Source organism: Stylophora pistillata, chromosome 14 (assembly GCF_964205215.1).
Source record: "Stylophora pistillata chromosome 14, jaStyPist1.2, whole genome shotgun sequence".
Classification (NCBI taxonomy): domain Eukaryota; kingdom Metazoa; phylum Cnidaria; class Anthozoa; order Scleractinia; family Pocilloporidae; genus Stylophora; species Stylophora pistillata.
The window spans coordinates 14,078,934-14,093,663 of NC_142532.1; the positions used below are offsets into that span (position 1 = coordinate 14,078,934).

General features: G+C 40.6%; 2 protein-coding genes and 2 pseudogenes across 3 annotated transcripts in view; 3 read left to right on the plus strand and 1 right to left on the minus strand.

Annotated features, from left to right (window-relative positions):
* LOC148716670 (uncharacterized) overlaps window positions 1-14,730 on the plus strand; it is a 65,719-nt pseudogene that overhangs the window by 46,228 nt on the left and 4,761 nt on the right.
* LOC148716672 (uncharacterized) overlaps window positions 1-14,730 on the plus strand; it is a 53,607-nt gene that overhangs the window by 25,421 nt on the left and 13,456 nt on the right. The gene's annotated exons all lie outside the window — the stretch shown is intronic.
* LOC148716676 (uncharacterized) lies at window positions 2,070-7,097 on the plus strand (annotated as a pseudogene). Its single transcript, XR_015995087.1, has 3 exons — window positions 2,070-2,488; window positions 2,645-4,283; window positions 4,703-7,097. The product of XR_015995087.1 is annotated as an uncharacterized LOC148716676 (transcript).
* LOC148716677 (uncharacterized) lies at window positions 5,944-7,695 on the minus strand. The gene is made up of 2 exons (XM_088744340.1): window positions 7,463-7,695; window positions 5,944-7,224 (listed from the first exon to the last, which is right to left on the minus strand). The coding sequence occupies exons 1-2, from the start codon at window positions 7,574-7,576 to the stop codon at window positions 6,187-6,189; spliced, it is 1,152 nt and encodes a 383-aa protein (XP_088600466.1). The 5' UTR covers window positions 7,577-7,695; the 3' UTR covers window positions 5,944-6,186.

Consider the following 14,730-nt stretch of genomic DNA (forward strand, 5'->3'; position numbering starts at 1 on the left):
GCTGTACACATAAACAACGAGAAAAAAGCTTCAACAAATTGCGAACATACATCATGAACCTTTTCCACTCTCGCATTCGTTCGTAGATTTAATTTACATCTGTTGCGGTTGCTTTTACCGCTAAAAACGGAAATTCATTTTAAAGTTTCCGCGTTTGGATTGCAGCAAGACCGTCACGTTTAATACACCCTATTTTTGGTTGTGTGACTATTTTATTTCGAACATTTCAGCTCAGAAAACTCTCCTCGGAGGCATAAAGTCTTCTTAAGTCTACTAACGCACAAATGTGTTGTCCATCGCTCTCTCGGCCGAAGAGGAAGGCACAATTTCAAAACATCCTCAATTCGTCGAGCAGATACCAGTTCCCCACTTGTCAGTCGCGGCTACCTAGTGCGCTGTGGAAGAATGGAGTCTCGTCGCAGTTAGTCTTTTGTAGATAATGCTCTTAGGTTTAGATAATGGCAAGAGAGGATAAGAGTAGAAAGATAACCTCCTGAAAAGGTTCGAAAACTAAACAACTAGACAATCTGATTTAAATGATGCTAAAAATTCACATATAAATTGCATACATCAATACAGCTAATCATTTCAGTCATCTTATTCTTTCACTCCGAATGTGTTCGAAAAGTCCGCCATTGTCAAACAAAACATGGTACACCCAGCATGCTCCGTGCTGCAAAGCAAACGACCTCAAATTTTCTGGGATGCGGTCGCAATAGTTTCATCGTGAGGTTTACGGTGAGAAATGCTGACGTTGCACATTCAAGTCACTCAAAATTTCGCTTTCCATTGGAGAACTGTAAGTGAGCTGTGAGTCGTGTCGAGATTCTACTGTCTCCATTCAATTGTAAACTTGTGGATTGTAATTCTAAGTAAGTAGTATCTCAAGTTGTGGAGGCGCGGTGGCCTCATGGTTAGTGCGCTCGACTCCGGATCGAGTGGTCCGGGTTCGAGCCCCGGCTGGGACATTGTATTGTGTTCTTAGGCAATACACTTTACTCTCACAGTGCCTCTCTTCACCCAGGTGTATAAATGGGTACCGGCAATTTCTTAAAATAATTGGGAAGAATATGCTACCTTTCTATAACATCAAGAAATGGTTAGATATTCTAGTCTTCTCAGATAGGGACGAATAAATGGAGGCCCTGTCTCCTGCAGGGTTAGAGGTAGGAGACGTTAATTTCCCACGCACGAGATTACTGTACATGTGTGATGGATGTCCTCCCCTGGGGTGGGATGGGTGGGTTTCCACATTCGCATTTTAACGAGCTCTCGCTCATATGCGATATGTGGTTAAATAAAATTACTAATGATGGCAAACAAATTACTGATGATGGCAAACAGCCGAAAACGTTTGGTTTAAACATTTTGATAATTTTTTCCTAATCTTTTAGCCTTGTTTATAGAATATTTAAAATTACTTACTCAATTATGCGGTTGAAGTAAGAGCTTAAAAGATCCCATGGCTTATTTGTTTAGAATCATAGCGGTTCCAGACTGGTCGATGTGTCTTAAGCGAAATTTTCCTCAAATATTTTATCTTTCTGTGGAAAGATAACTGCTTCATTTTACAACCATATCCTGCGAAGATCGGCGGGAGGAACGATGAAGATCTAGCCTTTTGGGAATTGTAGTTTGCTGCATCAACATAAAGCACGTTCTAGAAGGTGACCTCACTTTCGCTTTTAAGGGGAAGAAAAGTAAATAACACTGTCGGGATTTACTTGTCTCTTTGAACTTGTCTCTCGGTAGGTTTCAACTTGGTGGCTAGGAACGTTTCTGAGAAGTAAAAGCTTCTGTCAAGTCTGTTTGTTTCGGTAAGTACATTGATAAAAATAGGGACTGCGTTATTTCCGAGGTAACATAGCTGTTGTAGAGTATTTTAAAGGATTGCAATTTTGAGTATTTTTAGGTTTACCTTTTGTTTTGTTAAGTCTCGCTTTTTTGCGCCAACTTGTTATTTTGGTAAATTTATAGTTTTGATCTTTTATTTTTAGTGTTTGCTTGAACAGCCAAGTTCGTGGATTTCCTTCTTACATAGTTAATCGAGGGGACTGGTTATGAAAGCCGGCGAACTTCAAAGGGATAGCTTATTGTTTTGGTTTTTCGAGTTCAACCTAGCGTGACCGTGCATCACATAGATTCAAGATGGCGTCTCACATGTGAGCGTTTGTACTGATGACTGCACGTTTTACGTCTGTAATATTACTATTCCTTCTTAAATACTGCTTGTATGTATCTATAAATGAAGAAGGAATGCCCGGAGATAACTGCTCTGTTTTTGGTTGCGGCTCGTCCCGCAAAACGAAAGGAATCGGCATCTGGAAACTTCCTGCCCCTCGCAATGCTGAATACAAGAAATGGCGAGAACTTTGGCTAAACGAATTGACCAAAACACGCGTTGTAGACAAAGATTTCAAGCGCCAGATCGACAATGATCGTGTCTTTACGTGCGAAAACCATTTTAGGCCCGAGGATATTGAGATTTGTAAGTATTAAATGCAATCTTATAAGTTTAACTACACGCGATCCTAGACATAATCTGCGCGGTGCTTAGGTGCATAGCTTATCAATTAACTTGAGCTTTGATAAACTTCAAACGTTATATTCTGATTCTGTTTGTTTGTGATTGTTTCTACTCTAGTTCAATCTGAAAAGATGCAGAAAAAGAAACCGAAGTTTGGTGCCTTGCCAACAGTAAACATGCCGAAGCGTAGCTTCACAACACCAGTAAATGTGCGTCCACCTCGAAGCGCAGTCAACGAAATCCCAGAAGTGGCCCCTAAAAAATGCTACAGTGACTTTAAAGATCTAGTAAAACGAGTGAAATCTTTGAAAATTCTAAGTGAGTGGATCTTAGAGGCAGCAATCGATCGAATTGTATTGACAAAGAAGAGTTCTCTGCTTGTGTTACCAAAGATTCAGCTCACCATCGATGATAGTCTTGGTTTTTCTGTGTCTGTGTTTGGATGGTTTCTGCCAGATGATCATGCGATTCATCTTGAAACCTTGCGATCCGTTATGAACATCAGTCTCTGAACTTATCAAGAGAATTGATGTTCTCTTGATTTGCCCTGGAGTGAGACCATTTGAACTGTCATCCGATATCGTACACCACATTATACCGAAGTCAGTGGATCCGTTATTCAGAGATGATTCTGAGATATTCCCACAGCTGGAATATTGGAGAACACGGGACTGTGAAGTTTTGGTGGAGCATGTGAGCAGTGCTGTGTTTGCTACAAATACTCTCACAAGTCAGAGGTGGATCAGAAAGCAAAGCAAAGAAAGCTTGCAAAGCCTGCTCATTTGTTTGCTCCAGTCTCTCACACAACACCAGAGAGAATAAAGCTAACCCTAAAAACACAGAGGCTTAAGTGTGCAGAACTAGAACGAAAGCTTGAAGAAATGAAATCAGAGATAGAAAAGTCAAGTGTAGAAGTAGACAACCAGTTAAGCAATGACATTACAAGTATATTGGGGACATCCAATGAAAATATCACTCCATTCATGGATCTGTTCTGGCAGCAGCAAAAGAAATTGATGACAAAGAGTAAAACTGGTGTCCGATACCATCCTATGATCATTCGATACTGCTTGTCACTTGCTACCAAGTCCCCAGCATGCTATGAAGAGCTCAGGAAAAGTAACATCCTTGTACTGCCGAGCCAACGCACATTGAAGGACTATAGAAATTGTATACGACCCAAAGCTGGCATTCAAGAGGAAGTACTTGAGGAGTTGAATGTTCTTACAAACAGCTACTTCGATGTGCAACGATACATTGTGCTCCTTTTTGACGAAATGAAAATTTTGTCAAATCTGGTATTTGACAAAGTATCTGGGGAACTAACTGGTTTCCTTGACCTGGGAGATCCTGATATAAACTTTGGAACACTTGAAAAAGCTGACAAGATTGCAAGCCATGCTATGGTCTTTTATATCAGAGGTCTCTGTACTGAGTTGAAGTTCAGCTTAGCCTATTTTGCCACCGATGGGATTACATCTTATCAGCTTATGCCATTGTTTTGGCAAGCAGTATGTGTGCTTGAGTTAGCTTGTAATCTTTGGGTGATTGCAAGTACATCAGATGGAGCGTCACCCAACCGAGCATTGTACAGAATGCACAAAGCTCTTGATGGTAATGCTGGAACTGATGTGTGCTATCGCACTGTGAACCTCTATGCACCCGACAGGTTCATATATTTTTGTTCTGATGCTCCCCATCTCATTAAGACTACAAGAAATTGTGTCTACAGCTCTGGTCATGGTACATGTACTCGGTAAGTCGATATATTTGAAACTATTATTGTAGAGATATAATTTCACAGAATAAAATTTGCACTTTCAATGCATCCATGTTAGAAATTGTATGATTTATTCATATAATTGACAACAGAGTCAAACATTTCCCTTGCTTTTAGTAAGAGGTGAAATAATATAGTCAAGCTAGAATTATTGGCATTTTGACTAGATAACATTAGCTAACATGGTTACTATGGTTACAAACAATAAGATTTTTACGTAAGGAGGGGGGTTGTGATTGGGAACTCCCTTGAAAACTTGGGTGGATTTACATTTCCTTAGTTATTCAAAACAACATTACATTTACAGAATTCATATAATGATTTAGGTGTAAAATACGATAAGAAAGTAGTTTGATTTAGTGATTGATAGTAATAACCAATGTCTTATTCTGTAGGTACATGTGGAATGATGGCCACTATATCCTCTGGCAGCATTTTATCCAGCTGTTTCATCAAGACCTTGACAATGGCCTAAAGCTGCTTCCTCGGTTAACTTATGACCATATTAAGCTCAGTGCTTACTCTACAATGAGAGTCAACCTTGCTGTCCAGATCCTCAGTGCTTCAGTGGCAAATGTTCTTAAGTCATTTGGTCCTCCCGACACCATCGCCACATCTAAATTGTGCGAAATGATGGACAACTTCTTTGATTGTCTGAATGTTCGCAACCAACATGAGCACGTGCGTAAAAGAAAGCCATTTCTCAAGCCATATTCATCAGTGAATGATCAACGGTTTGCCTGGTTAACCAATGATTTCCTTGGTTATTTGAGAAATTGGAGAGAGAGTGTGGCCAATCGTCCTGGTGAGTACACCAACAATGCAAGGAGCAAGATGTTTCTCTCTTGGCAAACGTACGAAGGCTTGAAAATCACAGTTCATTCAGTTGTAGAGGCTACAAAGTTTCTACTTAATGAAGGGATGGAATATGTGCTCACTGAGCGCTTTTGCCAAGATCCCCTTGAGGAGTATTTTGGGAACCAGAGGAAGCTTGGTAGGAGAAGTGACAACCCAGATATGCGTCAATTTGGTTACAACAATAACACCATCAGAGTGCAACGCGCTGTCACCTGTCAGTCTGGTAATACCCGAGGCAGGAAAGACAAAAACAAGGCATGGGTTAATGTCTCAGATGACCCTGTCCCAAAAAGGAAGAAAACTAAATAATGCTGACATTGCTGATTATTATAACCTGTGTATCTCCAAATGAGTGTGTATCTAACTTAAAACATAGCTTAAAACCTAGGAAAATATAAAAAGTATCAATTTCTTGTTTTGTATCATAGGGTTATTCATAAATATATAGTGAGTGATCTTGTAATTTTAAAATAATACATTAGAGTGAGCATACTTATTCTGTGAGGATTTTGGATTAATAGTTATCTTAGAGACTAATCCCTTGTTTTGATTATCCCCTAAAAATATTTTCTTTCATTGTTCAAGTGTGCTCACTCTATCAGGTTTTTTGTAAATTTGTAAATAGCATTATATCATAACACTGTTTTATTTGGTGTTTCATAAATCAATAGGATTAATTGTTCCCATTTATTGTTGGGAAAGGTTTCTTACTTATCTGTAAACAGTCTGATATATTCCATATCATTTTCATATCAATGTATTCAACTCACAAACATCATTGGTTTTAACAATTGTGCTTTAATAATTTAATATAAGTTTTAATAATATAATACATAAGGACTGACTTTCAAACATTTGCCTCCTTTGTATTTCTACTTGAATATTTGTAGCATAATTCCTGAAATACATATTCTAGGCACAGCGTCAGTCAAACTTATTATGATATTTTTTAAATAAAACAGGAACATTAAATTTACAGAAAAGTCTATTTGTTTTGGGAATTTAAAGAATATTACAGTAATTAGTCTGTTGATGACCTATTGATGTCCTTGCGAAGAGCTTTTGATTTCAGTTGTTTCAATCTAATTTTGTGTTTTTGAATAACGTCCTTCACAAATGAAAAAGAACGAACTCTAACATACAAACTAATAATATTGTGGAGAACATCTTTGGCAACATGGCTACTAATCTCAACTTCAGAGTCGGCTAACATGGCAGAGTGAGATGCGACAACAGTTACATCATGCATTAATCTTGAAATAATATTAGCTAAAGGAATGTTTTTCAGACTGGTTTTACGTGTAGCTTCCCTGAAATAGTGTTCAGTTCTTTCAAAAACAGACTGAGCATTTCTTGTGATCTTCCACAGTCCACCTCGATTCAATGTTGTAGTCAATCTCTGATCTTCACCAATAGGATTGTCCCATTTCCCAGCCATTATCAGTGAGATTGCGTGGTCATTTTCTAGTGTTTTACTTGCTTGTTTGTGCTTGTTATGTAGCTTATGTAGTACATAACCTCCAATATACTGTAACCCTGACTTCTCTTTATCAGATAATTTCGTCAATGGTTCACATGTGTGAGTTTCTGCTTTTTCTTTGCTATGTGTTAAAAGGCAGTCGGCCACTTTTGAACAAAGTAATGTAGCAGAGTTTCTTGATAATCCTACAAAATGGCTCGAAGCATGCAAGACTATGCTAGCGTAAAAGGCTGCATAAAACCTCTCTGCATTTCCAGACTTTGCCAATTGAATATAAAGCCCCTGAATTTCAGAAAATTTAGGTGTTGAAGATTGTAGAGTGTTGCAGTTGTAGGACCATATCTCGTCTCTGTTTACCTTTGGATAAATTTTGCTGTCTCTAAGTTTCACTTTAGCATTGCCAACGATGCTTGCATACGTTTCCACAGTTAATAGATCTCGATTTTCTGGTTTGTCTGTCTCAGTTTCTTCTGTTTCTTCTGTTTTATCTTTGTGTTTAACAGTGATGTGACGTTTCAGTCCGCTCTTACTCTTGCATTTCTTTGGACAATGAGGGCAAGTGACGCTCAGTGGGTGAACCTGCAAAACCAAATTCACGATCAACATCACACACTACTTAGGTTCATAAATCATCTTTAAATCAACAGCTGATAAAATAACGTTTAGGCAAGAAATGGTTTATAAATAGAGCCCGAAATAAGAGTGATTGATCGAAAGCATGATGTCGAAAGCTAGTCTGTTCGACCTTCATGTTCAATCTTCCTTTTTGACGTTTTTAGGCTATATTTTAACTATTAAAACAGATTCTATAGCTTACATCAGCAGCTGCTTCTCTGAAGTGCTCATCAAGGTCTTCTTCTTCTTCTAAAACTCCTAAAATTGCCTCTAAATCGTCTCCAAAGAAGAACATGTCATCACACGCGTCCGCCATGTTGTTTTTAGATGCACGGTCAATGTCACGTGACGGTGCATCTCAACCTCAAAACCCAAACAATAGGCCGGTCCTTTGAAGTTCGCCGGCTTTCATAACCAGTCCCCTCGATTAACTATGCTTCTTAGCATGCTAGACATTTTAATCGCTTGTTGTGGTTGGAAATGGCTAGTTTCAATAGTGGTCATGTTTGGGTTGGTAAAACTGACCTTGAGTTTTACCCACACTGAAAATCCTGTTTCTGCACGTGATTCTCGTGCGCAGCACGATCATTGGCTTTTAGTTAGTTCGTTGGTGCTCGCCAAGTGCTTCGGAGCGAGCCACCCAATTTCCTCCTTTCCAAAACAACGAATACACTATGAAAACTCCCACGGTCAGAATCCAAACATGTCTGGGATTTTTTGCATTTAATATGTGGGCACTCCTTTCTGAAAGAGAAGAAAAATAGCAGCTATAGCAGCAGCCGTACTGAGAAAAAGTAGTAATAGAAGAAAAGATCTGAAGCGTTGTAGTAGGAAAGAATTAATGAGTCTTGGTACTTCTCGTTAATTCGTCCAAGCGAGGTGGTAAAACCCCCCAACAAATTTGGTGGAGGACTTGTTATCTACAAGTTGGTAGAGGACGGTTTTGGAGCTCCTACAATTGTGAGTGGAACTTCGTTTCTATTAGCAGACCTTTCCACTGCGGGCTAGTTTAAGTTTGTAAACCTGGGTATTTTTCTTTTAGAGGCTGATAATTTCTAAAGAAACTGTTTGTCGCTGCGTCGGTGGGGGTAACGAAATAATTTGAATATATCAACAAAGTTGAAATGGTAAATTGGCCACCGTTACGGTTATAAAAGCTGACGTTTCGAGCGTGAGCCCTTCGTTGGAGCGAGTTTTGGCGATGCCGTTTGTTATAATTGTGGTCGAAAAGGACATATTTATTATTTTTGTCGCTCAAAACCTGATCCCAGAAATGTTCGTCGTGGAGGTGGTAGACAAATATCTTATCAAAATAGGGTCAAAATACTTTTCAGTGGCAGTCTAACCTGCAGGGAAACTGAAAAGTGCCCCTGTCTCGTTAGCAAATGAACCCGTGATGGGGGCGTCAAAGATTGTAGAAAAATCTTTAATGAAAGCCGTAGACCGAAATTTATCGGGAGAAGCGCGCAATGCTGATAAACTTGCTTTCAGTAAAGCCAAGCCTGCCGATATTTCAGTAGATGAGAGAATTGATTTAGCGCAACATGTTATCGTTCAATATAGTAATCGAACTTCGCCAAAACATTCAGCTAGTCACTCTCCTCAGTGTAGTAGACTGGGAGAACAAGGCGCTTCTTTGGAGAGTAGTGTAGTACACAGCGGTTAAAATGATTCGATTTTATTCACGTACCTAAGAGAACTAACTAAATAATTAAACACATGCTGTATATATGCAGGTCTCGAGGGTATTACATCACACACCACGCATCACATTACATCGCGCATATTACATTCTCGTTAGCATCCTATACACTATATTCCCTCCTTTCCTAAATGTTCAACATACGAATCGAAGCCTTTAATTCAAACCAGTCGCTCGATAAAAGGACAAGAAGTTGAAGATATTCAGTTCATATCATATTCAGTTCATATTCAGTTTATATGGCTTTATAACGATCGGGGGGTCTTACAGTCCGGGTCGACCTCCGAACAGGACTTCCCACTCCGGTGTTTTCATTGTCAGGGAAATGCCTAGGTTGTTCTTAAGAATCTTCAGACGTTCCAGGAATCTCTTTTGGCATCGGTACGACTGTCGTCTCTGAAATTTTGCTTGCCCCTGGGTCATCCACCCGTACTGCAGAACCTGCCTGTACAACTTGGTCTTCGTTGCCATTGGATAAATCTCCGTGCTCGTTATACTTCTTTACAAACAGAGTGTTTCTTTTCAGTTCAATGCCAGTCTCGTTCCTAAGTGTTACCTCTGACCCCGTATTATGAACAACCTTAAAGGGATCAGGGTTAAAGTTGGTAGACAGCTTGTTGGTTTTCTCTGCTTTCACAATAACTGTGTCGCCAACACTTATGCTTTTGGGGGTGGCACCCTCCTACGGTCAGCGTAAGCTTTTCCTTTTAATTTACTTGACCAATTTCGCTCTTGCACTTCCTCACATGGCACACCAACTGTCTCTCTGTTTAGCTCTGGTAGCTTGGATCTCATTTCGCGACCAAACATCATATAACAGGGTGTAGTCCCTGTCGCCGTTTGCGGAGTGGATCTGTACGCCGTCAACCATACTAGCAACTCAGTTCTCCAGTTCCTTCCTTCCAAATGTGCGATCTGTATGCATTTCAGTAACGAGCGATTCTCGCGTTCCACCCCTCCATTGGCTTGTGGCCACAATGGAGTGATTTGCCATTATCTGTCCTTAGCGGGAATGGAAAACCGAATCTTGCAAACATGGGTGCAAGTGCTTCGATGACCTTGGAACTTGTCGTAGACTTCATCATTGCAACCTCTAGGAATCGACTATAGTATTTGATCACTACCAAAATACTCTCCTGTAGGTAGGGGTCCTAGTAGATCTGCTCCACAGTCCTGCCAAGGGGCACTTGTAGGAAAAACGCGAGAAATCGGCTCTGGAGGATCAAATCCAGAAGTGACCTGGCAGCCATGACAAACTCTACAAAACCTCTCAACGTCTTTGTCCATTCTTGACCACCAAACTTTACTGCCGAGACGATACTTCGTTTTGACTATACCCTGGTGCCCTTCGTCTGCTAACCGCACCATCCTGTCGCGCAAGAGCCTGGGAACCACAATCCTTGTGCCTCGAAGCAAGAGTTCACCATACAGACATAATTCCTCCTAAACCTGTGCATAGGAGGGAAGTATAAACTAGTCCCAGTTCCCTGTCTTAACACATTTCTTCACCTGGGTCAATTCTTCGTCACAATAGGAAGCTTCCTCATTCTCTCTAGGTGATAGAGCAACGGGTACACAGTCCTTAACAATTGCTCTAACATAGTAATACTCCTCTCCATGGTCCACGTGATCCGAGTTCAAGCGGGACAACGCGTCTGCTATATTAGTCTTTCCTGGGCGGTACACTACTTTAAAATCGTACCCTTGTAGCCTTAAGACCCATCTCTCTATCCCGGCGCAAGGTCTCAAAGTACTGGAGTAGATACGCTCCAGAGGCTTGTGGTCGGTCTCCAACTCGAAGTCCTGTCCAGAAACATACATGTTAAACCGTTCACATGTCAAAACCAAGGCCAGCGCTTCCTTCTCCGTTTGGCTGTAGCGCCGTTCGACGTCAGTTAAGCCCCTTGAAGCGTACGAGACAACTCTCCACATGCCTCACTGCTGCTGGGTGAGAACTGCCCCTAAGCCAACTGGGGATGCATCAGCAATGATTCGCGTTCTGCAGCCAACCATAAAATAAGCCAGTGTCTCCGCCTGGGTAATTAGACGCTTTAGCTCCTCAAAAGCAGCTTGTTGCTCATTTCCCCAGTGAAACACGACGCCCTTCCTGGTCAACTCTTGAATAGGCTTCGCTACGGACGCTACGTCTGGCATGAACTTCGAAGAATACTGGACAATACCCATAAAATGTCGTACTTCGTTTGCGTCTTTGGGAGTTCTTGCATCTCTAATAGCGGCTAATCTCTCTTCGCATGGATTTATACCGTCACTAGTCAACTGATGGCCAAAGAACGTAGCGTCGACAACCTTTACTGGCGCTTGTCTCCGTTCACCGTCAACCCCACTTCACTCAGCCCATCCAACACGGCAAAAATACGCTTGTCGTGTTCCTCCACGTCACCTCCATGAACAATAAGATCGTCTGCAATGTTGGCAACCCCAGCACAACCCCTTAACACGTCTCTGATGATTTGCTGATATTTTTCTGCTGCCGATGTCACCCTAAACATCAACCGCTTGTACCGATACAGCCCTCGGTGCGTGACGAAAGTAGTGATGTGACGACTTTCCTCGCTGAGCAGGATCTGGTGAAAACCCCACTTGACATCAATCTTGCTAAACATGGTACTTCCATTCAAGTCATTTAACAGCTCCTCGACGGTTGGAATTGGATGCTGGTTCCTGACGATTGCTTCATTCGCTCGGCGCATGTCAACACAGACCTTCACGTCACCGTCACCTTTGGAAACAGCCACTAATGGCGACATCCATCCTGACGGCCCTTCCGGCACTTCCTCTATGATGTCCAGCGTCAAAACTTCATCAAGCTTTGCATCAACCTTCTCTCGCAACCCAAAAGGAATCAAAAGACTTTCAATAAGGTTAAGCAACGAGTGGTGGAAAGGAAGGTACAAAGATGTTGAACATTGGTGTAAGTCTTTCAAAGAATATTCCATGAGAAAGTCGCCAAGGAATACCAAAAAAGAACCTTTACTTCCAATTCCAGTGGAAAATGCCTTTGCTAGAGTAGCTGTTGATGTGCTAGGGCCTTTTCCACCTTCTAATAGAGAAGTATGTTATATGTATAGCTCTATTTTCATGTTTTCCCTCCTAAAAGGATGATATCAGATAAACTATTCTGGAAACAATTGTAAGACTAGTGCAATTTAATTTTAATGTTAACATAGACAACGTTCCTATGTAACTTTGACAAAACACGAGGCAGCCATTTTAAAATTTGGCGCCTCTGCTACATTCACCTCGCACGAGGTGATTATATCGACATATGACGCAATCCTCGACCAGTCATAGCGTGATCGGAGTACTTATACTGAGATTACTTTACCACTGTTAGTTCAATAAGAATTAAGTGTCAATGTTAGAAACGTTAAGGGAACTTCCGCGGGAATATCAAGTATGGCTTCATGCAAATGATGTATTCAGCATCTTAGGGTTATTCTTCGATTGGTATCGTACACATATTTTGTGTTACTGTCAACGAAAAACGGAGAATTTACTTGTTTTTAAAGGAGTAAGAGTACATCAAGCTAATGGTCTCGATACCTTTCCGGATTTCTTTTGTTATTTTCATTTGACTTACATTTCGGATTCAACATGTTCCACGATTAAGGAGGATTCCTCAATACGAAATATATTAATAGAATTCCCGCAAAGAAAGTAATCCGAAAACTTGAACAAATTATATGTTTAATTATTATCTCAAGAAAACTATGGTTAAATCGTTAAAATGCAGTCGACTTTCCTTTATCAGTCACTAAAAGATGGCCGGGAAAATTGAATACGATTCATGGGTAGTAAAATAATTAATATCACGCCGTGCCTTCAATCTCTCTATATTCCACTTTTAAGAAGAAAGAATTCTGAAGAGTCAAAGCTTGATTCAAGTGTACTGGGGTGTTTTAATAAGTTGATGGATTCAATTAGGTATTCTAAGAACCATACACAGTCACACAGCAGGCAACTGAAGAGAAGAACAGTCGTACAGTTGTTGATCACGTTTCTTTGGAAATGAGAGGTTCTGATGAATATCTGAGAGTTGTCTGAACGTACAAGGCTCACTATCCGTGAGCGCACAAGGCTAAATATCCGCATTTAATCATCTTCAACAATTTGAAATACTTTTTGGTTGATCAAGTCAGTTGATTGTGACGCTTGATTTCAACGAACTCAAATGATTGTTCGGTCCCAATCTGACAACAAGATACGACTCAGCCCGATTGCTCTCTAATTTTCTTTGACACAATGTTCAGGTGATTTTGTTTCAGGCAGTATGTATCATCTTGATGCGCGCATTCTACTGGAGCCATCGGGTGTTTTTTTTTTCAGTTCTCGATTCCCTGACTGTTTACATCACGAGGTATAATTTTGCACTAAGTTTAGTCGCTAATTTTTCTCTATGAACGACTACGTCCAACAAATCCGCAATTTTTTCGATGTCTCCCACGTGTTCAGGAAGAATTGTTTTAGTTTCTCGAGATGTAAGGCTATTTTTCTTCGCTTTCCGCTAGATTTGCGTTCTAGTCGAGCCAGCGCTGCTTCGTAAGCCGCAGCAGAATGTCCTAGAGGCTCAACAACCTTTTCTGCTTCTCCAGATAAATTTTGTCGTAATTAAAGCAATTTGTATTCGGGTGTGGCTGGTGCTTGATGAATGGATGCCACGAATGCTGTTTTCCAGCCTTGTTACGCCCTTTTGTCGCCATTAAAGACGGGAATGGAAATAAGCCTTAATTGACTTCAAATGTCTTGTCCCAGTTTCGATTTTCGTGCGGCTTTTTTTATTTCAACACCTTCGAATTCCCTTTCAAATAGTCGTTCTTTGTCCTTTTCGTCTAAGTCCTGAAGGCCTTTTCACGTTCAAATCTTTCCACTTGAGACCTAATTTCGTCCTTTGCGATTAACTCACTTTTCTTTTTGATGCTTTTTTCAACGTGGCGTCGATGAGTGTTCAATGATGCGTCTGTTACCACGCTCGATAACTCATCCTTTCGACCGCCCAAAAATTCTTGCACTCTAGCGTTCGTCTTCGAAAAGTCCGTTTCTAATTTTCCCAATTCTTCAACGACTTTCCTTCGTTTAAGTTGTCCTTCAAAAGTGCATATTCGGTTGAAAGACGCTCCTTTGAGTCCACAGCCCGTTCCTGTGCGTCGCTTAGTTGCCCGCACAATGCCCCTAATTATTTTCGACTTAAAACGTGTTCTTCAGCAACCATGTTTTCTCCTTTTTAGATTCTGCAGTCTTTCTTCGACGTCCTCTTTAAATGTTTTCTCGCCGCTGTCCTGAGAGAAATCTTCGCTCGCCGACATGTTGTTTTCAATAAGCTCGCTCTGCTAGCTACCAGAAAATGTTCTCAAGACTTATTTTTATTCCGATCGACATTTATATCATTTAATTCACCTTCGATTTACCGCGACCGAATTACAATTTAAATTTTCTTAACAGATTTGCATTCGGTCACAAGGTAACTCTTATTATAAGAACGATGCCAATTGAACAAAAGTAAAAGGTAAACCCTTTGCAATAGCCAAATTTTGTACGCAAAGGCAAACAACAACTAGAATGTTTTCTTTCATTTTTGGCCCTTAAAGAATGCTTTCACTCGCTTGTGGACCAGTCACCTCCCTGACTTCTTGTTAATTACTGACTTCTTAATCAGAATTCAGTTTTTTTCACCACGTGCCACGTGATTTAAAAGCGAAATTGCGATAAATCCGAGGTAAATTTACAAGTGTGCACTTTGGTTAAACCAG

What these genes read in the sequence shown, in the direction of transcription:
- LOC148716677 (XM_088744340.1), bottom strand. Translation starts at nt 7,576, where the DNA reads ATGGCGGACGCGTGTGATGACATGTTCTTCTTTGGAGACGATTTAGAG. An exon ending in TCAGAGAAGCAGCTGCTGAT is followed by an intron (nt 7,225 to 7,462) that starts GTAAGCTATAGA and finishes TTGGTTTTGCAG; the next exon opens with GTTCACCCACTGAGCGTCAC.